This window comes from Pseudorasbora parva, chromosome 12, assembly GCF_024679245.1.
Source record: "Pseudorasbora parva isolate DD20220531a chromosome 12, ASM2467924v1, whole genome shotgun sequence".
NCBI classification, from domain to species: Eukaryota; Metazoa; Chordata; class Actinopteri; order Cypriniformes; family Gobionidae; genus Pseudorasbora; species Pseudorasbora parva.
Window position 1 is genome coordinate 40,893,454 of NC_090183.1, and position 27,520 is coordinate 40,920,973.

Consider the following 27,520-nt stretch of genomic DNA (forward strand, 5'->3'; position numbering starts at 1 on the left):
ACGGCAGTGTGTCTGGGAACCGGACCAGAATTTTTTTTTTCCCCTTCTTTCTTTTTTCCCTTTCTCCCCTCTCTCGTCCGCGGGCTCCGTGGGCTCCTCGTGCTCCCGTCTACATTTCTCTCGCCTCTCTGTCCTTACCCCCAGGTGCCGCGGCCGCCGTGATCGGCCCCCCCCCCGGGAGAGGGGGGGGGGGGGAGTAGAGCGCCGTCTCGGGAGTGCCCCCCGGCCTGCGAGGGGCGATGGGGGTATGTGGTGTGGCAAGCAGCGGGGCGAGGGACCGCGAGAGCGGGCCGGTGATTAACGTTCACGAGTGCCAGCTGCGTGGCACACCGGTCTCGTCTCGCGGCCATGTGACGGGAGCATATAAGGAGAGGCAAGGACAGCGGAAGACGAGAGAGGACCAGGCCTGGATTTTATGTTTAGTTTTGTTTATGTGTTTGTGGGCAGTCGTCCGTGAGGGGCTGCCCACGTTTTATTTTGTGTGTGTTTGCGGGCAGTCGTCCGTGAGGGGCTGTCCGCGGTTTTACTTTCATTTTGTTTCTTTACTTTAAATAAATGTTTGTCGAGCGTTCGCCGGTTCCCGCCTCCTTCCTTCCCATCTACGAACTGTATTACAGTGTTATTGTACCGAGATGTTGAAAGCACAGTGTGTGCGCAAATTTATTTTGTTTGTATCTGAGAGCTATGAATAAACACGAGTGAACTTTGTGACATTATTTTTCTCACAAAATGCTTTCACCACAACTAACAACAAACATGACATCGACATGAATACAGTAAGAGCTGCTGTTGAGTTTGGACAAGTGTGCACTACAGATATACGTGTGATCGACAGATACCAACATTATAAAGTGTGTGCTTTGATCACTCTCTGTAGTTTAATCGTTTAAATAACAGATATGATGTCATAACAGGAGAATTCTAGATCAGCTCGTCTGAGATCTCATTTTCTCAAAGGCAGAGAAAGACCGCCAGAACTCGGTTTACACCGATCGAATTTTCTAGCCACTTGGGGATACTATTCAGGTTAGGGGAACTCATATTAATGTTTAAAAAAACTCATAAAATTAACATTTCATGCCATGGGCCCCAAAGTTAGTTGAATGCGTTTGATTCAAAAGAATCGACTCGTTAGAGTCATTAGTTCAACTACACTGGCTGTGCTCTATAGAAACTTGTTTCCTTTTTCTAAATAGTAGCTCATTGCGAGTGTTTATCTCACAATTCTGTCTTTATAACTCACAATTGTAAGTTATAAAGTCCAAGGGCCCTATTTTAACGATCTGAATGCATGGTCTAAAGCGCACATATTACTAATGGACTCTTTAAATAACGCAACAATACTGCACTATTGACTTTAGACCAGGTTTTTGTTTGTCAATGGCACAGTCATTTTCAGTTGCCTCAAAATATCAACATGCTAACAATGGACCTGTACACACCTCGTTTTCAGACCAGCACACCCATCGGCGAAGTGCACTATGCACTTGCTCTTTAGGCAAACGTGCCACTGGACGTGAAAAGGATAACTGTGTCAAGCTGTAGATTCATGACTGATAAGGATGCATATTTAATGACTCTTTCTGGAGTTAACATTGTTACACCAGTAGGTGGCGATAAGTGATTGTAAGTGAGTCATTGGCCCTTTCCCAAGTGGAAGCCTAAGCCCTCGCTATCTTTCTCAGAGTCCAAACTTTCGTGACATAATGCCATGGTGGCTAAGTGCACATGAAGAGTGCCATTTGGGAAAGGGCCATTGGGACCCTTTCATTCACTCTGATTTATTTAAATACACTGATTCATTCAGGAAAGAAACATGTGGCCGTCTTTATGAGCAAGTCATTGACTCATTCACTACCACTTTTGTTCAAAAATGCTAAATCATTCAGGAAAGAAATGGCATTATTTAAAATCACTTTATGACTTCATGACATTATTTCTGCTTCCGAACCAGAATACTCTGAAATTAAAATTCAGAACTATGCTGTAGGTTCAAGTACCACCCCAGGGTATTCTCACAAAAATGCGTATAAACAGTACGAGTGTGCAATGTCGTGGAATGTATACGGTAAAACTCATTTTGGCGTGTCTATGGCACGCTGTTTTTCGCGTGCATATAACACGCATTTTATGGTGTATTATACATACGAACCCCCCACCCCACCACCCTAAACCTACCCAAGAGCGTGTCATATATACGCCATAAAGTGCGTATCATATGCACGCGAAAAACAGCGTATCATATGCACGCCAAAATGAGTTTTGGCGTATACATTCCACGACATTGCACACTCGTACTATTTATACGCATTTATGTGTGATCGGGTTGACCACCCAGATAGCAAGCATGTTTGGGCCACATGTGGGTATTATCTGGCACATATGGCCCAGATATGGCATGGCTGAACAGATATGGGCCAGAATGTGACCATATTTGTTTTGCCATAACTTTAAAATCGGCGGGAAATGTTTTGAGGTATATGGCCCAGATAACAATGTACACATGAGGGCCATATGTGTTTAAGCTATGGCACAAGGTGAGAAAGGCTGACTTGTGGTAAACCTTTGGATTATATATGGAAAAACACAGGATACCTGAAATCAAGCACAGCTGACATCCGAGGTTTCACACCCCAGGTGGTTGCATCTCATTAGTGGAATGAAATCTTTTTAAGCATCTCTTTATGTAGTCGCTCCATAGTGTTTTTTTTTTTTTTTAAATCACTGCTATTTTTTTTGCTTTCAATATTTATTGTAGTTGGGTTTGAGACTGCAACAAAAAAAGTCATAAAATACCTAAAGAGTAATATTTAAGTATTATATTATTGTTATAAAGTGTATTTTAGGGAAATAAATGCTCTTAGCTTGAACATTGGTCATCTGTGAAGGGTTTATCTGTTGGCCTGTGCTTTATTTGACAAGCCGGCACTTGTCTACGTGCTTTTTTGTGCCTGTGAGAAGAGACATGCAAATACATAATGGTTTCCAGACTGATTGCATCTTTTTTGTTATTGTGTGACAGAAATATTTGATCTCTGAAACAGAACATTTTATATAGATTGTTGACTTCCTGAGAAACAAATTATGCAATATAGCTGTCATAGACGGCTCCTCACAGTTGCTTGGCAAACAAGAAAGATTGACTGTCATTAGGCTGATCACCAGAATGACAGTACAGACTCTGATGAAAAGGGCTCTAGGGAGAGAGAGAAAGAAAGAAAGAGGGAGGGGAAATTATGAGGTAAGTGGGGGATACAGAATGTCAGCCAGGGAGAAACAAGCAGGGCAAATGGGAAAGACAGAAAACACATTAATTATTCATCAGTACTCCAAACCTGGTGCAGTCCCTTGGGTGGGGGGCGAGGGGTGAATGGAAATGTTGTGGCATGCTGTCATATGTTTCCTTTCAGCTTGAATTCCCCATCATTCTCAACTCTTGACCCAAAGCGTGCTGAGATTAGTAGTATTTGAACTCTCAAAGGCTACTCCAAAGAACCACTTCTTCCACGCAAAGTGGAGCTATATCTTCAATTTCTGTTCTTCCACTTCAGGAAATGAATACCTGGCTTAAATGTACCCAAATATTGCGATACAGAGAAGTAATATGTGGGATCAGCTTCTATACTCCAAAGGCTTAGCTGGGAATGAATTGACCTCCGCATTTATTTTCAAACACGATGAAATTAGAGCACAGGAACACTTTCATTTGTGTCGCCTTGTAAAGATCCTAACGCTGAAACTACTTCTCTGTGAATATCATTTATACTGAACATCTAAAAGCTTTCTCCTGACTTCAACATATTATACTGCTTTACTCTGATAATAATGATGAAAGTACTTAACTTGCAGCCGTCTTTTATTCATCCTTTGAGCAAATTTTCTGATTCAGTTCAACTCGTGTGTGTGTGTGTGTGTGTGTGTGTGTGTGTGTGTGTGTGTGTGTGTGCCTACATTGTAAAATGTATGTTTAAGTAATTTCAATTTAAATTACATTAAACTAAAGCCTTAAAATTTTGAGTTTATTTAAATTAAAAATTTGAGTTGACACAATGAAGGAAATTTGTTTAATAAATAGAAACTCAAAATATTATTGGTCTGAACCACATAAAAAAATTGAAAGTTTCACTGCATCATTAGAGACAAAACACACACAATTACCCGATATGCTTACAAAATCTTTTAATAATATTTAAAGGTTATATATAATAGGTTGTCAAATCTCAAAAAATGTTCATTGTATTAACTCAAAAATTTAATTTCAATGAACTCAAAATTTTAAGGTAACCAGGTAACTTTTTCCCTAAATAAATTTTTACAGTGTATAATTTGGGGCAGTATAGAACAACTATTTCATTAAAAAGTTACTGAAAACATGTTTTATTATTATTTGTATTTGTTTGATAATAACTAAACATACAAAATAAAAAAACACACAAAATAAAAAAAACATCTTGCTAACAGCTATCTTGTATCCAATTAGTTTCCATGGAGATGAGAGTTATAATGTCTTTTTGATTCCATTGCTGTCATTCAGCGTACAAACACTCAAGCCTTTCCACCTTTTTATGATAGTTTAAATCACCCCATAATGATAGTTCTTGTGATCTGTTTATTAATGATTCAGACAAAGACTTGTTGCATTTTTATCTATTTTCCTCATCTCACTTTCCTTATTGCACAAAGAACGGCACATATATCCTGCCCTCCCCATAAAACTCTCCGGTTCAGTAGATCAGATTGTATCGATCAGAAGGGTAACAGTCCAGAGAAAGCTGCTCTCTCCCACACTTTCAGGCTGTCTGTGTGTGTAAATTTTATCTCTACGCTTTATTCCCCTGCAGGAGTGCATTTTTTATTTTTTCCGTTGAAGTGCTGCCCACTTCAGACACTTCACAAATACTGATGTCTCTTTCCACTAGCTTGAACCAGCCCCCACAACATCAAAATCCTCTCAAATGATTATTCAGCAGGAACTGTATATTTCATTATAGCCTGTACACTATATCTAAAAAATATTAAAGAAGCTGATGCAAGATCAAAAACTCAGAATATGCTAATAGAATAACACAAGGGAGATGAAAAGTGATGAAAGATTGTTTTAAAGTTTGATTCTGATGTCCACTAGAGAAGAGTTGATGTTATAATGAGAATTTGTCTTGCACTTTACACATATTAGGCTATGTTCCAAAACCTGTAGTGAACTAGGCTACTTAATATTTTAAGACATCTTATGATTCTAAGGAAGCATTACTTGTATTTTCGCTGCAAAGGCAAGAATGCTCTGCAAAATGCTTTTTTTAAACTGTATTTATATTTGCTGTGCATGTTATGCTTACTAGAATATTGCTTAAAACAAATAACAAATACACACATGCTAAAGCCAAATTCCCCCTGGTTTAAAAGTCCTGTTCTTCGCATGTTTTCGAAGCTTTGATTATGTTTACAGTGTGCAATATAACATGAATTCATGTTTCGCGTGTAAAAAAACACAGTATTTTTCACACAATTTACTTATCTGTACAGCGCTGTTTCCTCTGTCCTAAAAACGGCCTGATGATTTCCTTGTTCTATGAAGTCCCTCCTTCAGAAACACGTAACGAGTTCTGATTGGGCCAGCGCTTCCCGTGTTGTGATTGGACAGCAGCTTAGCGCACTTTGCCCGGAAAGGTCCCGCCTCTTACCATAACGGGGAGATGCAAGCCTGAGAGCGCTCTTCTCCACGTGGGAGAGCAACAAGACCACGCCCCCTATTTTGCGTGTTCTTGTGGGCGGAGCGTTAGTCAACAAACGGTTCTAGTGACGTCATTTCTGAAGAAAGTGCAGCGGTGTAGTCCAAACCGGCCGTTCGCTGTAGGCTTTGAAAGGGAACTTCTGTTAAATAAAATATCTCGCTTGGCATTGAACTTTGAGCTTTATAATTTTACAGGTATTATTTATGCTCTAACAGCAACATAACACACTTACTTAAGTTTGAAAGATGGAATCGCGAAGAACGGGACCTTTAAATAAAATATCTCGCTTGGCATTGAACTTTGAGCTTTGAGCTCCACATCAAGATGTTTGGTCTGGAAACTCACCATAGACAGGGCTCAATCCGAGGGGCGGGATAAACGGTCTTTCAAACTCCCTCTGCACGCGATAGGATAGCGCTACAACCAACCAGAGCAACGAAGGTGAAACCGAGCTCGTTGACAGATTAAACAATCGCCGTATCCGGTCAGCAAAACTCCGAACACATCTTCCCTTTTTAAGAATGACTTCAGTGCCTTTCTTTGTTCTTTTCTCAGAGAAAAGCTTAACTCCAAGTCTTCCAGAGACAAAGCTGATTCGAAAGACCGTCGCCGCTCGCCAGTTTCTGTGTTTACTAGAAGCACGCATGCAACTCGGCCGTCGTCATTATGGCCCCGCCCACCGACTCTATACACGATGTGATTGGTCCGGCAAGAGTTAGGGGAATACAGCTCAGAAGGGTATTGAGAGTTGCTAGACTCTAGACTTCACACTAACTAAAGTTTGAAAGATGGAATCACGAAGAACGGGACCTTAAGGCTTAAGCCTAGTCTCAGACTAAATTGTAAGTTTGAGTTGTTACTCAAGGCAACCTGTACTAGGCCTATATCTTAAAATATGCCAGTATCATGGTTTTGTTTCAAGATGCATACCAGTAATGTTTTTTTTATAGACATATTTATAAAAACTACCAACATGTCCTAATTGAACTAAGGCCAAATCCTGACTTACACTCAACAAAAATGCTGCTAGTACTGAAGTATTAGGGAAGTACCTCCGCTTCGCGTCGGGGTCCTGATCACTCTGTCAGGGTTTATTCTGCGATAACAACCGGCTGGGTATACATTATCCCTTACTTAAAGATTCTTTACGAGTCCAAAAAGCCACTGTTGGTGCTGTTTAGCACAATTTTTCTTGAAAAATAAAGTGTTATATGGCACCTCTTATGGGTTCTCCATTTAACAAAGGTGCTATAGAGCAACATTAAAGATATGGTTCCCCAAGCCAAGAACCACTTTTAGTGTTATATAGCACCATTTATTTTAAATTTTTTGAGTGTCTAAGCCCTGCTTCTGAAACCAGACCTTTATGTTTCATGTTTATGACATGCAGGTGCAAGTCACTTTCTGAAGTCTCTTTAAACTTTATTGTTACATATTATATTGTTATATTACAATGCTGTTATATATTGTGCAAGCAATTGGCTTATTTTGTTTCTAAATAAAAAGCCTGACAAATTCAATGTCACTGTAAGTGTTGAGATTATATTCCGCCTTGATTTTCACTGACACACCCCAACTCGTAAAACAAATCGAGGCTTAAAGAAAAGCCAAAGCTTTCCACTCATATTTACGACTTTGTGTCGCCGTTCATGTGCATTCAGCTCCTAAATACCATCTTTCCGACACATACACACCATATTTATGCTGCCTTCACATGCTATCAGGAATTTCCCACTTTCCCACAACGTGATTACAAGCTCGTCACATTCAAGTGCTTTGTTGTCGGGAAAACAGGAATCATGGAGGACACCAGGTTTATTCTCGCCTATTTATTGGGAAGATCTTAATAAAACAGAAAATTATATTTAGCAATAGCATCCCATTCATTAACAATCATACAAACATCGACACGCTATCTAATTTAGTCAACTTGCAGACAATTCTGTAATTACGGTCAAATACGGTTAAACCAGGTTGTGTACAAAACCAACCTGAGGGTTTCTTTCTTATGTTGAACTAAAAAGGAGATATTTTAAAGAATGTTGTTATAAGCAGACAGTTGATGGTAGCCATTGACTTGAAATACTATTGAAATACTTTTTACTATGACCATCAACTGTTTGATTACCAACATTCTTTAAAATATCTTCTTTGTGTGTTCAACAGAACTTACACAGGTTTGGAATAACTTGAGGGTGAGTAAGAGATGACAAAAGTTTTATTTTTGAGTGAACTACCCCTTTCAATATAACTTTGACTTGTGTATAGTTAGTCGGTGTGTTGTGTTGTCTGATGGCAAACTGTGTTTTTTCTCTTTGTTCTCAGAGCTGACACGTGTTCAGACAAATCTATATGCATCATTATGAGAAAAGACTGTGAGTCAGTGTTCCACATTTATTAAGGACCTTTGAGGTTGTTAGATACACAAGTGATTTTGATTGCCTTTCACATACAATTGAAAAACTGCTTCATCATGACTAGCTTCCAAACAATGGGGAGAAGAAACCCAGCAGTTTTAACTACAGACAAAGAACATCTATGGGATAAAAGCTTTAACCCTTAACCTGATGCCTTTTGAAATAACGAGCCATTTTTGGGTCCAAGAGCTTTTTTTCATGTGCATTTGTGGCTGAGAGGTAAAAAGAGCAAGTTGATTAGTCTTTCCTTTGATTATGTGACCTTATAGCTCGGCTGCTATACACAAAATTGTATTTCTCTGACAACTATTTACACACACGCGCACACACACGCACACACACACACACACACACACACACACACACACACACACACACACACACACACACACACACACACACACACACACACACAAACACACAAACACACGCATACACACACAACTGGTTTCCTTGGCAACAGCAGGAAGACACACTAAAAAATTAGGGAAGTACTTCTGTTTTTCTTGCATTCTTTATCTGCTTTTCATTCCAGATGACCTTTAAAGTGATTTTACCGTGCATAAATGATAGAGTAATCATATTTTCAGTTACAATTGGTCCTGACATCATTTACAGCTTAGTGTGTATCTGTGACCTTGAGAGAGTAATGATAAAGCAATGTAATTTTTAGAGCAGATGGAAATAAATGAAAACAGTTTGGCTCTTAATTGGAGGCTTTGTGGCTTTTAGTCCATGCCTGCTATTCATACACAAAATTTACAGTCTATCTTTTCCAGGGAAACAGACCAAATGTACTGATGATTTATCTGGCACTCAATACTTTTGTCCAATCAAATGCTCATTACAATAAAAAGGCCCCTCCCCCAAATACTACCCTGACTAAGTAGCACATTTTATGTAAAAAGCAGTGATAAGCAAAAACAATGCAATACTATGACAACCCATAACTGTTTTACATAAATTGGCTATAATTTTATACAAATTCATCATCTCAATTTTTTTTCAAGATTTACATTTCAAATAATAGTAAAATTCCAATAAATTGAATTGAAAATCCTTATCCTTATTCAAATAAAAAACGGATTATTTAATTAAATTTGATGGAATGTACTAATTGTTATGCGTAAATCTTGAACAAAAAATCTAATTTAGTGACTAATGTTTAGGGGTGGGGTTATGGGTGGACCCTTATTCTTATTTTTTTCTAAACATTTCTAAAAAAAAGAAGAAGAAAAAAAAAAGGAAAAGTAGCCTACGTTTTTATTCAAGTCGTATGATTTCATATGAAATTGGCTCTTCGTAAAATAGGTACATTTTCCAGTAAAATCGGGTTGACTAAATCGGCTAAATAAAAAAGGATGAACCTTTCAATACATCCTAGCCAACTTCCTTTTTTAAATATTAAATACAGTTAATATATTCATACACTCCTTTATATATTTTATCTTTATTTATTGATGAGATATATAGCTTAAGTAAATCATGACAAAATATGTGAAAGTTCAAAATTCTGATTTTGTGTTTATTGTCCTTATAGCTTGAGTCTATTTAGCTGGTAGGCTATATGTATTGATCGATTTGTAACAGTAAAACTATTTGGATAAGGTAAAAGAAGTTAAATAAGGCATATTAGTGTTGGGTTTTTTTTTCAAGCTCTGTTAATGTCATTAATAAGTCATTGTCAAAAAAATGGAAATGGTTCTAATATGCAGAGATAAGGAGCTGCCCTTAAGTATGTAGGCCTACTACTGATTTCCTTCAAGGTGAGCAGTTTGAGGCGGGTGTGACATTTTAAACATTCATCCAATCCCTCTAGACTGCAGAGCATGATAGCTCTCAGTTAACCCCATTGGCACATTGAGAAGGGTAGCCTATTTGCACTGTTGATGACAGCAGGGCTGTGAATACATTAACCCTATCTGTCTGCCTGTAACAAAAAACATCTTTCACAAAGTCTCTGTTCTTATAGCCAAAATAAATATGTATTTATTGAATTTGAAGCAGTAGCTTATATGTGTGAGAGGCTTTGCTTCTGTGCTGATTTTGTCTTTATTTTCTTTTTTCAGTATAGCCTAGCTATTCAGCTACGAAACTTGTGCATTAGGTTTATTTATCATTAGGCCATTTTGGAGCCTGAGTGTGTGTTTAACATAATGTTTAGTTACTACGTCCTTTTAATTTAAATTACTTGCTATAAGGCAAATTAATTTAAACTCTGAATGTGTCAAAACTTCCCAAAGAGCTGAGGGAAGAATGAGATTTTAAAGATACTTTAAAAAAAGAAAGAAAAACAGCTGCTAGAATAGTCGAACAGACAAACAAATGTAAAGACTATGTTTTAAATGAATTTTATGATATCTGAAAGTACTTGCTCCTCCTGGTCTCTGTAGGTTTTGTAGGCTACACGATATAGGCTACGGAGCAATGTTTAACAAAGTTCAACGGCGCCATCTTCTGTAGGCTAGAGCAGGCCTACTAATTTTTTTTTTTTTTTTTTTTTTTTTTTTTTTAAATAACTCACTTCCCTTAAAATGTAGGGTCGGTAAGATTTGTGTAAATTTTCAAAACAATTATTAATACTTTTAATACTTTTAACTCAATTTGTATTGCACTTTAAAATAACCGTTTTCTATTTTAATATAATACGCTCCCTAGTGTTCCAGTCTTCAGGGTCACGTGATCCGTTAGAACGCATTCTATGCGGATTTGATGCTTAAGAAAAATCTGTTGAAAACAATAATAATTTCTGGTAGTTAACTCAGTTAACATGAACTAAAATGAACAATACTACTGACTGCACGTATTTATATTATTTAATACTGCGAATTAGGTAGCCTTGTTTATCTCAATAATTAGGCTACTAAAATTGTCAAGATCAAAAAACTGTAGCTGTATCTGTTAGCCTAGTTAATGCACTGCAACACATATAGGCCTATATGAACATTTTTATTAACTAACATTAGCAAAGTGGATAGTTAAATGCTGTAGCAACTCAATTACTGCACACATTATGTAATAAAGGCTATTAGTCTACATTGTTATCGTAATAAAATATGCATGTAGCCTAATAATTTTCTTAAAATGTAGGCTAAAATGTAAAGGTAATCTGCTGGGCTTTGTAGGCAGGTTATAAGACAGGTTCATTTAAAAATGTAGGCCTACAGTTTTAAAATGCACTGTGATGGAATTTCAATGTCTTATTTAATCCATAAAATAATAATAATATGCCTATTACTAAAAAAATAATTGCATTACGTTTAAATCTGTTGCATTTTGCAGGTGACAAATCTTATATCTTATATATAGGCTATATATAATGATAAAAATAGCAATTACAATTATGACAATATGACACGTTTGGTGAGTTTATGGTGTCATAAATTTCTCATAATGTAAAAAAATATTTTTGAAGAAAATAATGAACATTTTATTAAAATAATAATGTAATACTTACATTATATAATAATACTTAAATATTACATTTTGTGCAATTTTTGCATTATGTGCAGTTATTAGGCTAGGCCTACATTATGAATTGCTATAACTGCTGCTATTGCTCATTCATGTTAGCTATGTTAACAAATGAGATAAAGAGTGTTACCAAACATACAAAAATAATATATAGGCTGTAGGCAAGCCTAAAATATACCAAATGGGTATATTTAAATAATAAATATAATGGGTATATTTAAATAATTAAATAACAAATAACCTATACAGGCTATTAAAAAGTCAAAGATGACTCAATGGCGACAGAAGGGTAAGCTTGTTGATCTATCCATCTATCTAGCGAAGTGACGTTGTTTTGTCTATTATTTACTTCTGAATTTTCGCACATAAACCGTTCGTGCGGTTACGTAAAGTCACCTGTTCGAGAAGGTAAGTTTGACTTCAACATAAATATATATATTTTTTAAAGCAATTTGAACAAACAAAAAGTAACGTTAGGTAAAGGGATTGTGCTGCGAATGTGAAACACTAGAGCTCACTTTGATGGGCTATATTTTCTACGTAACTACGTTTGTTCGCCTTCGCCACAAGATGGCGCACCGTGGCTGAACAGTAGCGGTCTGTAAATGTCTACCTCATCTTTCTATAAACAACCCGAAACGACGTCGAGAGGTGGAGCACCCGCGCTGACAACTGTCAAAAGACCCTTCCTGATAAGAAGAGCTCTTCCGTCCTCACAGCATCTTATCGTGTCGCTTTCGAATCCGTTATAAGCCACATAACGTGCACTTTATCTTTCCCGTATACGACGTATCTTTCGCTATTCCGTTATTGTGGAGCCGTTTCGGATGAGCGGTTCGCACTTTGGCAGGTTTTGACAGGCTGCATGTCTTCCTGGAGACCCACTGAGAAGGTGAGACAACCACGAGTGTGTATGAACGCTAATTTACGTTTTCAAAAGTGTCGTCCATTTGCGTGCTTATGGAACTGTAAGTGACATAACGAGCCGTAGAAATGATGCTAAGGGAGCATTTCAGAGGAAACGCGCTACTAAATAACGTTACTAATTTCCAAGCTGTTATAGCTAACGTACTTAATGTGCAGTTGTATTCTCATTTGGGAAGTTTTTATTATTATTATTCATCAAAGAACTATGTGCTATTCCGTCAAAGAAAAAGTTAATTTTAATCCACGTCAAGGAAATGATACAGAATGACCCCGTTTTACCAAGAAACCTTCCTTTGTGGTTGAAATTGGCGCAAATAAAGAGAACCGCCAAACTCTCATAAAAGGAAACTCACTGTGAATACCAAATCATTACCACAGTATAAGCAGGATGTTTGTATATGCATGGGCATTCGTATAAACGAATGCATGAATGTATAATATAATATAATAAACATATGATTATTTAACATAAAAATGGTTATTGGCCAAAATGTCTGTAGTAATATATATATATATATATATATATATATATATATATATATATATATATATATATATATATATATATATATATATATATATATATAGCAGAACTGTTGAGAAAACATTGCCAGGTTAAAATAGCCGTTTGAGGGATTATTAGCTAAAGACCACAGGATTTAGTTTTAAAGCACTGGACGTGTTGCATCAAACAACACTTCAACACTTGAAGTGCCATTTACTTAAGTTTTAATGAATCATCTAAAGATTGCATCTATTTTGCCATTGAAATGCATTTTGCATTTTTAAATTAGTTTTTATTTTAATAATTTAAAATGCAACATCCTTTTCAATTTTGCTATAAATTTCAGCTTAGTTTTGGTTAGTTTCATTAATGCTTTTGTTAGTTTTAGGTTAGTTTTTATTTTGTGAACACATTTCTATTTTGCTTTTAGACATTTAGTTTTAGTTTTAGTAAGCCAATTATGGTTTAACAAAACACTGTCAGTGTAGACCAAAACAAGACATCTAATTTCAGACGTTTAATGTACAGTTTGCAGTTAACTCTTGTCCAGATATCATAATAAATACAATAATGGTTTGAGATTAAGATAAAAACTCATTCATATTAAAGATTAAGTCTTGTTAAACATGCCTAGTTTACGTTTTTCATCTGTACAGTGTACCACTGGTACATCAAGATTGAAACAGTTCAACCTTGCGGTGAAGCCAGTGTGATTAAATAATGAAGTGTATATGTACTTTGTGTGTGTCTTGCGCTTGATGGATTTATTTTGCTGTTGCACCTGCGTCTTTCTCATGAAACATCATTATAAAATGTTGCGCTCAAGTTAAAACTGCAGTCCGTAACATTTTTTGGTTAAAAATAATCCAAAATCTATTTTTGAGCAAGTACATAACCAGCCAGTATTAAAAATGATCTCCTAACTCTAGCCCAATTCACAACAATAAGCTTGTAATAATGTGTTATAATTTGAGTGGTACTGGTTGATTTCCACAGGAAATTCGAGCTTGGCACCATTCGTCTTTGCGTCATTACGTCATGTCTGTATACATAAAGCAGGAGTTCAACTAGTAGGCTATATCATATGAGGATGCTGCAGGTGGTGGATCATTTATAGCCTTTTGTCACAGCAGCTGGAATAATTAAATTTATCATTTTGATGGCGGGTTGTAATCCAGAAAGGACCAAATAACAATCATCAGTGACAACTGGAGATTCACCCATAGTCAAAAGCTAAAGATTAGACTGTAGGGAAATTGAAATCTACAGGTAATGCTAATACACACTAAATACACGTAGTCACACAATGCTGATTGTGTTAACATTAACAATTTGAGAACAAACTATAACAATAATAATTAGCACAGTCTGATGTGATATGAGCTAAGCGATCATTAGATTTAAGATATAGTCCAAGACGTAGAATCTGTGATTCTGAAGTACAGTATCCACACCAATGCACTGAATGAATAGATTCATCCGTGCTGAGGAGCCATGCTGATGCACAGCCCACATAAAGATAATAATTCCACAAATAACTGCAATTGGAGATTTCAAACAGAGATGGCGACAAAGAGGCAACATTTACGGACTGCAGCTTTAAATAAAGCAATAAGCGCTCCACGTTGTGCCCAACAACGCCCCGTAGCTGTGACATATTCACTGTAAACCACAGCTTCATAGGGCTTATTGCTTTTATAAAACGTTTACCACTTAATACAAATATTAAATCCAAAACATATGTATCAATGCAACAAATTGCAGTGGACATTAATAAAGATGTGTTATTATGAATATAGGACTGACCTGAAGGAAAATGTGATATCTAAATGCCGGTAATACACTCATTCACTCAATCTCTTTAACGAACAATATCAATGACAAACATATGTTTACGTTGCTAAGAGTGTTGTGTAGTGATACACAGAACCGTTGGGTTTATGGTGAATAAAACACAGCTATTGACCAATCAGAATCAAGGACTGGATCTAACCATTTTATAAGCGCCATCATCAGGCATTTCCCTAAACAGCCACATGTCAGATTATGAAATATTTATTTTATTCGAAAATGTTTTACGAAAATGTCGTTTTAGTCCTAGTTTCAGTTTTCTTTTATAAAAAATAACCTGACAGAGATGCTGTGTAAACTTGGTTATACAGTACTTTGCGTCTTGTCTCATCTTATTGTTTTCCTCTTACATTGTGTGCAGGCATGATTTTAAGGCTGCTCGAGAGTATTAGCTGAATCAGGATTAAGGATTTGTAGGGGGTTGAAAGAATAGGTGCTTTCATTACAAATCACACATGCTCATGAAAAAAAATAAGCGACAGGAGCACCGAAGGAGTGTTTGCAGGGCTCTACATAACGCCCATTTTGGGCGCATTTACGCCTAAAAATTACTGTGTGCGACTGTGAAAAAATATTTAGGCGCACCGGTGCGAGTGACCCGATCGATTCTCATGAATGGATGTGTAATACAATCAGAATAAAAACTACAACACTGAGTGAATCAACACTGAGAAACTGATAGGCTACGTTTCCTACTGCAATCAACTGCTTTTCATGCCTTCAGTCAGCAGAAGAAGTGCAAAAATGTGTGCGACGGACTACACTTACAAAAAAAAATTGTTTACAAAGTGAAACGTGTGTGACACAGCCATGCGCACTTTACCAGACGCCTCGCGCTGTTGATTTGCAGCCAAATCAAAATGAACTGGAAATGCCACATTTGGATTATCATAAACACGCTCAAAAATTAGTTGATGCTTGGGGCATAAATGCAATCAAACAATAATGTATTAATAATACATTTACAAAAGCCCTTGAGTTAATCTTTATCACACATGCTGTTTAAAAAAATACTAAATGTATATAATGAGCAAGAATATCATGAAGATTTTTTCCAAACCGGGGTTTTGTCTTATTCTAAATCACTGTACACACAAAATAAGTTATTCCCGCTGCGGATTAGCACAATATCTGCGTGACTCACCACAAACAGAGAGAAGTAGATCCAGCTGCAATGTTCTTCCGCGAGACACATGCGGTTCTGTTTATGAAGCGCCAGAGCGCCAAAAGTTACGGCTTGCTATAGCTCCGAGTATTGGCATGATTGCATGTGTGATACTGATCTCGTACAAAAATAAAATAGACTAGTTGATATTAAGTAACAACGTTTTAGCCACAACACTGTCTATTTGTGAAAATCAAAGCCTCACCAGAACCGATTCGCATCTCCAAGCGATTCGATTCAAATGAATCTTGTGTTTTGAACTATTGACTGAATGACTTGCCGCCACCTACTGGCGGTTTTATTTTCATATTTATACTTTGCATGGACTTTTTATTTAAAATATTAAACTTTTAAAGTTTAATTTGTACATATTTCTAAATTCAAAAACTTATATGTAAAACATTCATACATAATTTATATATACATACATACATTTAATAAGATTAGAAAACATTGCTCTTATAATGGTAAAAATGACCCTGGACATTAAAGGACAAATATTGTCCTGTAATGGGAAAGATATAATTGGAATGTGTTTGATGGATTAGAATGTGCTCCTAAATTTTTGACTGTGCTCCTAAATTTTTTTAATTAGGAGCACAAGTGCTCCTCAAGAAAAAAGTAAGCGTAGAGCCCTGGTTTGTATTACTCCATTCGCACATAAGTGTGGATTCCTAGCTAATTAAATTGTAAAATGCAGTCTGTTGTTGAGATTAACCACAATTATCTAACTTAAGGGACTTAATGTAACTGATTGAAGGGGAACTGGAGGTTCTTGGTTTGGGAATTTGCTCCACGTGCTCTGCTTCAGATAATCTGCTGCTAAAAGCTGCGTCACCCTGCACGGGATGAGCCTGCCGCTTGAGATTAGGAATTACACAAAGATCAGTATCAGACTGCACTGAAACTGCAGCGAGAAGCTGTGGAATATTAAATGTCACATTTATTGTGATGCTTTTCACATTCACAGTGTTTTTTTTTTTCGTAAGACAGTAGGTGTTTGCTAATGAGTAAATGTAATAATAAAGAGGGGACATATCTAGGGACTTAAATACAGGCAGTACTACAAAGTCATAGTGATGTTTGAGTGATCAGTCACCACTAATAAGTTAAAGCACTTTTTACACAATCTATATACTGTATTTATGTGTTCTATAGAAATGTCAAGGCGAAGCACAAGGTTAGTGTCCAAAGGGACATCCTTTCCTGATGATGACGCTGCCAGCACTAGCTCCACTGGATCCACTGGCCACATCTCTTACAAAGAGAGCCCAACCAGGTGTGTTTGCATGTGCTCGAGCCCTCGCTACATCAAATAGATAGTTTGCATTTACAGCAGTGAACCTGATACAGATGCCTTCCTGCAGGATCTTCAAGAAGAGGACCAGTCGCAAGAGCACAGGCAGTGTTTCCCGCAATTCCAGTCGTGCGAGCAGCGTGACTCAGATACACACTGGGCTGCGCAGTGACCTCACTGAAAACAAGAATGGTTAGCATCTGCATACAATAATATTACTTATTTCTGTGATGCAAAGCTGAATTTTTATCAGCCATTACTCCAGTCTTCAGTATGATATATGTAATCTACTATAAATAATATAATATTAAAAATATGAATATGTATATACAGTGAGGAAAATAAGTATTTGAACACCCTGCTATTTTGCAAGTTCTCCCACTTGGAAATCATGGAGGGGTCTGAAATTTTCATCATAGGTGCATGTCCACTGTGAGAGACATAATCTAAAAAAAAATCCAGAAATCACAATGTATGATTATTAAGTTGGCTTGGAAGAGCCAACTTACTGATATTCTTAATAAACTTATTATTATTCTTCTTCTGAGACTAAATTTGCAACTCAAACTCCTCCTAGAGCTTTAACTCCTCAAACTCCAAACTCGGCTCAGACTCTCAGACTGTTCTGACTCGAGTTGCTATATCTTTTCAGACTGATCGGACTCACTGTTCTCCTAAAAACTAAGAATTAAACTCGGAAAAATCCCATTGACTTTCATTGACGGAATGTTCAGATGAGCCAAGACTGTTCAAACTGACCAACTGACAAAACTTCAAATGTAAACACTGAAGCTCAGACTCACTCAAACTGACATTCTAGAAACTACTGTCACTCATTTAACTCATCTCTCTCTCTCTCTCTCTCTCTCTCTCTCTCTCTCTCTCTCTCTCTCTCTCTCTCTCTCTCTCTCTCTCTCTCTCTCTCTCTCTCTCTCTCTCTCTCTCTCTCATCTATCTCTCATTTAAACTCATCTATCTATCATTTAAACTCGTCTATCTCTCATTTAAACTCATCTATCTCTCATTTAAACTCATTTATCTATCTATCATTTAAACTCATCTATCTATCATTTAAACTCATTTATCTATCTATCATTTAAACTCATCTATCTCTCATTTAACTCATCTCTCTCATTTAAACTCATCTATCTCTCATTTAAACTCATCTATCTCTCATTTAAATTCATCTATCTCTAATTTAAACTCATCTATCTCTCATTTAAACTCATCTATCTATCTATCTATCTATCTATCTATCTATCTATCTATCTATCTATCTATCTATCTATCTATCTATCTATCTATCTATCTATCTATCTATCTATCTATCTATCTATCTATCTATCCATCCATCCATCCATCCATCCATCCATCCATCCATCTATCTATCTATCTAGCTATCAAAACTCAAACTATTTCAAACTTTAAACTTATCAAACTATTTTAAACTTTAAACTTATCAAACTATTTTAAACTTTAAACTTATTAAACTATTTTAAACTTTAAACTTATTAAACTATTTTAAACTTTAAACTTATCAAACTATTTTAAACTTTAAACTTATTAAACTATTTCAAACTTTAAACTTATCAAACTATTTTAAACCTTTTCAAACTTTCTGATCAACTCTCTTCCAAGCCAACTTAAAGTTTGTCATCAAACTTTTGAATCTAGTTTAACTATTTATTTGTATGATACAGCTGCAAAAAAGTATTTGAACCCCTGAGAAAATCAATGTTAATATTTGGTAGAATGATGAGTTCAAATACTTATTTTCCTCACTGTATACATATATAAACAAAAAATATTTTATGTATGAGTAAGTTATATATATTATATATGAATTGAAATATTAAAATAGTTCCTTAAAATATATAATCGTAGATATATCACTTACAAATGTTGAAGTTTTGTTATTTCATAAAGTCATACTTTTGGGGGGGTTTGGGTTTCAGGCATGCCCATTGCTGGATTCTCCTCTGGATATTCCTCGGCTGAGGAGCATTACGAACAACCAATAAAATCAAACTCCAGTAAGTGTAAATTGCAGAAAAATGCAGCTGTTGCTTGGCCATGCTGGTCCTTTTTTATTTAAAAAAATGTTTCCTTTTTTCTAGGTTTTACCCAGTCTGTAGCAGAACCAGACTTTGGGATTTGGGATGTGTTTCACTCTCCAGGTATTACATGTATAAACTCTCCCTTCACCCACTAACATGACCAATCAGACTTTTCCCCATGCAGTAGTCATGCGCTCATGTGTGTGTTCCAGCTCAAGCTCTGGTTATGTTGTACTGGTGGCTGGGCACTGCGTGGTATAGCTTCACCTCGAGGCTGTCTCTGATCAATGTGTTTCTGCTCAGCAGGTACAGTGCTCTGTGTGTGTCGTGATTATATTAAATATGTGAACCTACAAATATGTATAATATTTATGCAATAATTTGCTGTATCTTTCATGCACTTCCAGATTCTCCTTCATAAGAATCTTTATTTCAGTAGCTGCAGTTTTTTTCACATAGCTCATAACCTTATACTTAGGGATGGGTATTGTTAAGGTTTTTAATCGTCAACAGGTTAATTAAACTGCTGCCCCTTTAAGACCGAATGTATATTTAATAATATCATATTTCCTTCCAACTATTTAGCAACAGATTGTCCTGAATGTTAAGTTTGGGCTTAGGGTGAAATGACAGCGCACTGCTTTGAAAGGAAGGAAGTTATGCTAGACAGAACACGGCTAGTTTTTAATAGTTTTACGGTACCTCGCATCTTATTTTAATAATACTTGGAAGCCAAATTAGATTAATTTGACAGGCAAGTGTAACCAGGCTAAAGTTTTGTTTAGTTCTCTTGGCCATCGTCACTCATTAAGCAGGGCTTTCGTGTTGTGCACGCTGTAGCTCCACATGAGAAAGCGCTCTCTCTACTACATTGCGAATAGCAAAAATGCATCACAGACAAATGGTTTAATATGATCACATATAGAAACAAGTATAAGTAGAATAATTGGCAAAATAGATTTTATTTGCAAGATAACGTCTATATAGTAATAAAAAATAGTAAGTACATTTTCTTAATTTCTCCAGTATCAACAGCTGTACTGATTTAATTGTGCTCATTTAATACCGGGTTTTTGTACCCATCCCTACCTATAATAGCAGAGAATTGGGATTTCCATGCCTGGAAAAGTCTTGGAAATGTTTTAAACGTAAATTAATGAAGTTCATTTATTTATTTCTGGGTACGCTCAGCTCTAAAACATTTGAATGGTTTGCTCTCTTTTAATATAATTTAAAAAAAAAAATGTTTAATACCACAAAGAAATATTTAAGAAGATTAATTTCTACACATGATCACCTATCCTCTGTCCTTCTCTGTAGATGCACAGCAGATATGAAAAAGACTATCCTACTGGTTCTCCTTCTCATCTTTCTCATTTTTGGTGAGACAGCTGATGGACACTCCTCTAAAATATTGAAAACGAAACCTATGCATTTCAAGATGACACAAGATCCAAATTTTGACTATGCACATGTTGCTGTAATGAAAATATGCATGTGTACATGTCTGATCATTTCAGTTATAGAGACATTAATATGCAATTACCTGTTGCAGGAATATGGTACTGGTTCCCGTCTGCTTCTCGTTCTCCCCCTCATGTTTCCAAGACTTCATCTGTTAAACACACGGATGGACCTGTGAGAGCAGCTTCTGATGTGAGTAGAACATCTCCAGCTCATTTAGTTCTCAAAAAGTGACCTCGCCAGAGGTAGCTTACTTAAAACAGAAGTGGCTTGATGACGCCTTGATAGAGCATTCATTATGCTGCAGGCGAGCGATGATTCTTCTTCCGCTTATGCGTATGTGGGGTAACCCTCTTTATTACATACATTTGAGTGCATAAGTTATGTTATAATGCTTGCACAAAACACTTGTTGCACACTGCAATAAGAAAGATCGATATTAAGCATAGTAAAACATGGTACGCGCGGTAAATCAGGAAAACTAGATTTAAACATTAAGACTAACTGTGTTGAGCTATAGAACAATGATTCCTTTTTTTGTCTTTGAATGTCTCCAAACAGTTGCTCACCTGTCTAATAAAACACATCATATATTAAAGCGTCTTTGGAAATCTAGGGTAACGCGACTATATAATGTCAGTGATAGACGACGAACAGACATGGTCTGTGTTGTGGTTAAAATTGCAATTTCTCTGGATTAAAGCAATCTTGATGTCAGCAAAATATATAACAATGTTCTAGTGTTTTTTGGATATTTTAATACAAATATATTTTATATTGTGCCTTTAAATGTATTATTTTTTAAGTAAATGCTTTTTTCTGCTCTTTTAGGACCAACTCCAACATGACAGACATTCTGACTTGAAGGATGAGCTCGCCAGTTTGTACGAAAGGCAGGTAAGCCTGGTGGTAATTAAAATCTGATATCAATCATTTATGTCAGTGTCTGTTAAAAAGGGAGACTTTAAAGCAGCTCCAAAAAAATGATTGTTGATTCAGTTCAATAACTGTAAAGTTCATCAATTGTGAAATGAGTTCAGCAATAAAGCAGCCCTGCAGAAAACAGAGATGTCACATCCAGTGCATCAAATCAATAATACTGCTGAATATTAAGAGTCAAAGAAAGCCAAAGGCGACAGTGGCAATGAAACCCAAATTCCACAAGCTGACAGAAATGCAGAAAAAACAAAATTTCTTTCTTTTTGACTCGTTATCTCAGACCGAATTGCTGAAGATGGAGATTGCAAGTCAGAATACAAAACTTGAGGTGAGGAAACAAAACTTTTACATTGTTTTCTGTGTATTAGCAATTATATCATTTCCACTGACAGTAAAACATCCATCTTCCTTTCTACATCCTCTGTTTCTTCTGCCATAACAACAAAGCATAAAAACAGGAAATGATGTAATCCCACCTAATTTGCGTGTGTGTGTGCTTGTCTCCTAGATGCTGCAAACCAATCTGAGGTCTATGGATGATCAGATGAGGAAGTTAGTGTCTTCTCAGCTCTTCACTTTGATTTTGTGGACCTTATGTTTAGTCTTCTGTTGCATCATTATTTGATCCAGTGATGACATGATGTTGAATGCTCCCTAGTGTTGAGTCTGAGCACGGACAGCAGATTTCTGACCTGAAGTCCAGTTTCTCAAATCTTAAGTCAGCTCAAGACCTCCTCAAGGAAAGAGTTGATGCACATGACACTCTCAACACCAATGTAAGGACATGCGATTTTAGCTCATTTAAATTCAGAGGTAAGATTTGCAATGAAATTAAATGAATCAAGTATTCTTGTCATTTCTTCTGCAGCTGAGAGCAGAGCTATCCGATTGGCTAATAACAAACCTGAAAGATCCAAGCTCGTTGGAATCAACTATAGTGCTCCGTCCTGAGCTGCAGAGGGCGCTAGAGGAACTGGAGAAAAGGATACTAGACAAACTAGCGCACGAGAAAGAGAGCAGCAGAGATGTCTGGAGGACTGTGGGAGAGACGCTGCAACAGGAAGGAGCCGGAGCTGCCACTATACAAGTGTGTGTCTGAGAGAGAACAAATTCAGACGTTTTTATCGCAGTCTGAAGTTTACATGAGGATCATGATGCCTTTTAATGCATTTTTTATTTTCCTGACAGGATGTGAAAGGAATCGTCCACAGGGCAATTAGTCTGTACAGGGCGGATGGGATTGGATTGGCGGACTATGCCTTGGAATCTTCTGGTACAAATGTCCTGCATGAAAACTTGTTTATTGAGTATATTATACTTTTAAATTAATGCACAAACACTACTTCCAAACATTACTGTTGGGTTTAACATTTAATATTTTTGAAAAAAGACTCTTAAGCTTAAGTAAAAAAACAACAATAAAAAACAGTAATATTGTCAAATATTAATAAAACTTAAAATAACTTTTCTATTTGAATATATTTTGGAAATTAAATTGTTCTTTGCTGGCAAAGCTGAATTTTCAGCACTTTCACATTTTTTGTTTTGTTATTTATATATTTATATACACTATCAAGTTGACAAGTTTGGTGTCAGAGATGTTCGTATCTTTTATTTAGCAAGGATGCATTCAATTGAAAAAAATTATAATGTTATAATCCTGAAAAAATATTAAGCAGCACAACTGTTTTCAACATTGATAATAATCATAAATGTTTCTTGAGCATCAAATCAGCATATTACAATGATTTCTGAATGATTATGTGACACTGAAGATTTCAGGAATGATGCTGAAAAAAATCAGTTTTCCCTTACAGGAATAAATAAATGACTAATTGAAATTGTAATAATTATTCACAATATTACAGTTTTTACTGTATTTTTGATCAAATAATCTCAGCCTCGGTGAGCATAAGAGATGTCTTTCATAAACATTCAACAATCTTTACCGTACTGTACAATTTTCAGTGTGTGTTTTTGTGTAGGTGCCAGTGTGTTAAACACTCGTTGCTCTGAGACGTATAAGACCAGATCCGCGTGTCTGAGTTTATTCGGCATTCCTCTCTGGTATCATTCTGAAAGCCCTCGTACTGTTATACAGGTAACCCAGAAACCCTCAGATCACACAAATACTGTCCACCTGCAATTGAACACATCTGACTGTCTAAGCACCTGTGTGTGTGTGTGTGTTGTAGCCAGAGCTGTATCCCGGGAAGTGTTGGGCCTTCCAAGGCTCCCAGGGTTTCCTGGTGATCGCACTGTCGTACTCAGTAAGAATCACCCACGTATCACTTGAACACCTTCCCAAAGAGCTCTCGCCAACGGGACGCATCGACAGCGCGCCCAAGGATTTTGCTGTCTACGTGAGCCAATATTCCAACTTTTTTTCCTCTTCATAAGAGTGATAAAACAACAGCATTGAGATTCCTTGCCTGTTCTGTGTTCAGGGTATGTCTAATGAGACTGAAGACGGAACGTTGCTTGGGACATTTATGTACGACCAGGACGGAGAGCCCATTCAGACCTTCAAGCTTCCGGTGAGTCAAAAATACAATTGAGTATTTATCATCATCATATCATGGTAGTATGTGTACAGTGGAATTGTTTTGCGCGCACCTGTAAGGATGCGTTAAATCTAACAAAGGGGCCTAATAAAGGGTTTATTGATCTTGTGTCCCTTTAGGGGCTCTGTAGTTTAGCGTCAGTAAGATTTGTATAAGGTTTTTTTTTCTCTTCAGATTTTTGATTATATTTGATCAAAAACACAGTAAAACAGTAACACTGTGAAATAGTATTATATTTTAAAATAACTGTTTTCTATTTGAATATATTTTCAAATGTAATTTTTCTGTGACGCAAAGCTGATTTTTCATTACTCAGTGTCACATGATCCTTAAGAAATCATTCTAATTTGATGATTTGATGCTCAATAAAGATTTATGATTATTATGAATGTTGAAAACAGTTGTGCTGCTTAATATTTTAGTGGAAATTGTGATACATTTAATTAGGATGAATAAGAAAGTAAAAAAAACTGCATTTATTTGAGATAGAAATGTATTGCATCATCGCTGAATAAAATACTAATTAATAATAATAATAATAAGAAGAATAATAGATTTAATTTATAACGCACTATTGAATCACTATTGACAATAATAAAATGTCTGGACACAATGTATTAATCACAAAAATCCTGATAGGATTATCAGGTATATTTATCCATATATAAAATATATTATATCAATTATACATTTATTTATATAAAAATATGGTCACACTTTAGATTAGGGTCCAATTCTCATTGTTAACCAACTATGAACAATAATTACTGCTTATTAATAGTTGGTAAGATAGTTGTTAAGTTTAGGTATTGGGTAGATTAAAGCTACACTGTGTGATATTTTCCCCCATCTAGCGGTGTAAAGGTATATGACCATCCAGTGATTATTCGTTTCTGTTCCTCTCAATTCCGATTTCGTTTTAACTTCTACGGTGGCCGATTTAGTCCAAGATTAACGTGGCTTCCAGTTCGACCTCGTTCATGAGTGCCATCGAGTGTTAAAAAGCAAAAAGCGAAGCTTGAATTTATGGGCATGTCCCTCTTTGGCTAATGTACTTTCAAGATGGAGGGGCAACATGGCGACTGGCATTCGAACCCCTCACCCGTATGTATTTTCAATGGAATATCATAAACTTGTGAGAATACTTAATTATTTGAAAGTAGTAAATATACATTAATGAGCACATATATTTTTGAAAGAACTAAGTGTTTTTAGCTAAGAATAAACTAAAAAAGTTACACAGTGTAGCTTTAATTAAGGGATGTAGAATTTGATGCACAATAAGACATTAATATGTGCTTTATAAGTTCTAATATGCAGTCAATATCATAGTAATATGCATGATAATAACCAACTAGTTAATAATGAGAACTGAAGCCTAAACTAAAGCGTTATCAACAGTTTGTATTTTTTTGGGTGGGGGGCTAAAGTATGACCTAGATATGTTTTTGTGCGATCCATTCTTAACATCTTCCTGTTTTCTGGCCTGTAGGAAGTCTCAGACATCTATAGCATGGCCGAGCTGAGGGTCTTAAGCAACTGGGGTCATCTGGAATACACCTGTGTGTATCGCTTCAGAGTTCACGGAGAACCTTCAATCCTCTGAGAGCCCAAGAGGATCTGACATCATGCACTCTCTCTTTAGTTTTGGCTTACTTATGAAAAAAATGTAACGCTCAAATGCACTGGACTCTTAAAAAAGAAGAAGAATCAGAACGCTTCCTAATGAACAAATACCAAAAAGCGCACATGACCTTTTGACTGATATCAGAATGTAGATTGTTTACTCTCAAGAAAAAAATGTCATTTTGCATTCCAGTGCTGATAGGAGATTTTTGTTGTTTTTACAGTTTTGAATTAACTGATGTGATTTTTTTATGTAGGAAAGCCAGGCTTAAAGGGACAGTCCCCCTTCAAAAACAAAAGTTTTTAAAGTCAAACTAAAGTCATCATTTACTCAACCTCAAGTTTTTCCAAACCTGTATGAAAAAAACAGGTTTTTGAACGTAGGTAACAAAAGAGTTGATGGACCCAATTGACTTTCATAGTATGAAGTCTATGAGGACTATCAACTGTTTGTTTGCCAACGTCAAACAGAATTTACATTTTGGGGTGAACTGTCCCTTTAAGTCATTTATAACAGTAAATATGGTTTATAAAGCTGAATGAAGGATAAAAAGTGTCATGCTTAGTTAGAATTAACCATAAAGCAGCATTTGTGTTTTGCTCTGCCATTTACATGTGTTTTATCCTCAGTATTGTGTTGTGTAATGATAGATGGTTCTGAAATGTGTTTATTCACGTTGTCGAACCATATAACTCTTAAGAAGCTTATAATATTTGATTGTTTAGATACAGTATGTCCTTATGTAACAGTGCTGTTTCCTTGGAGCAGCAGGTCAGATGTCCCTCAGACGTTATTTTCCTCCCTGGGTGATGAGTACACATGGGTACTAGTAATGTCAGATGGTGTATGTCTCCTCTGCGGGACGGGGGAGGTGTGGAGTCAAACTCAGGTTTTGGGTTTTCAAACCAAAGTGCTCTTGAACGCTCTTGTCCTCTGTGTGTATATATGTGCTTGATGATGCAGTTCTCGAATGCACACTTAATATATTGTATAAATATGTGCATTGTTTTATTTGATTTATTATTTTATTTTGGCATCCTTCCACATTTCTCATCAAGCTTAATAGAGCTGATGTTAATTTGGCAAAGTTTACAAAGTTTCTGTCACATTTTGTAAGAAAAAGTTATTTTAATTTTTTTTAATAAACTTGAGATGGTACATGATATTGTGTGAATGCGAATATTAATGCATGAGTTCAAGAATTACACTCATGAGAAATGTCCATGCACGCCTGTATGTGTAGCACTGCAATGATCTCTCCACGCTTCATTTAATAATTCATGGCTAAACATCTGCCAAATCATTTGCATGGTTTTATACACAGGCAATTCAACAACATATTTTAGACCTTGACCTATTTTAATTTAAATGCTACCTGCCGTGCACTTTTTACATTTTTTATGATCCTGTTTGATTAAATGATCAAAATATGAGGAAAATATTACTAAAAAATATTACTTTTCTTGAAACAAAGGAAAAACAAATCTAAACTAGGTTAAGG

The 27,520-nt window shown here is 36.2% G+C and overlaps 1 protein-coding gene across 1 annotated transcript; it reads left to right on the forward strand.

The window, feature by feature from the left end:
- The first annotated feature begins 12,203 nt into the window (after positions 1-12,203).
- sun2 (Sad1 and UNC84 domain containing 2) lies at positions 12,204-27,180 on the forward strand. The gene is made up of 18 exons (XM_067460308.1): positions 12,204-12,515; positions 17,230-17,350; positions 17,439-17,560; positions 19,324-19,401; positions 19,486-19,545; positions 19,638-19,731; positions 20,746-20,807; positions 20,981-21,081; positions 21,721-21,786; positions 22,109-22,156; positions 22,337-22,380; positions 22,487-22,604; positions 22,697-22,915; positions 23,017-23,101; positions 23,814-23,929; positions 24,024-24,191; positions 24,276-24,365; positions 25,885-27,180. Exons 2-18 carry the CDS (start codon positions 17,232-17,234, stop codon positions 25,996-25,998), a joined length of 1,704 nt encoding a protein of 567 aa, XP_067316409.1. The 5' UTR covers positions 12,204-12,515; positions 17,230-17,231; the 3' UTR covers positions 25,999-27,180.
- Positions 27,181-27,520: the final 340 nt, after the last annotated feature.

Coding starts and splice junctions, on each gene's coding strand:
- sun2 (XM_067460308.1), top strand. CDS start 17,232: ATGTCAAGGCGAAGCACAAGGTTAGTGTCCAAAGGGACATCCTTTCCT. Junction 20,808..20,980: donor TCTCATCTTTCTCATTTTTG/GTGAGACAGCTG, acceptor TACCTGTTGCAG/GAATATGGTACTGGTTCCCG. Junction 23,102..23,813: donor CTATGCCTTGGAATCTTCTG/GTACAAATGTCC, acceptor GTTTTTGTGTAG/GTGCCAGTGTGTTAAACACT.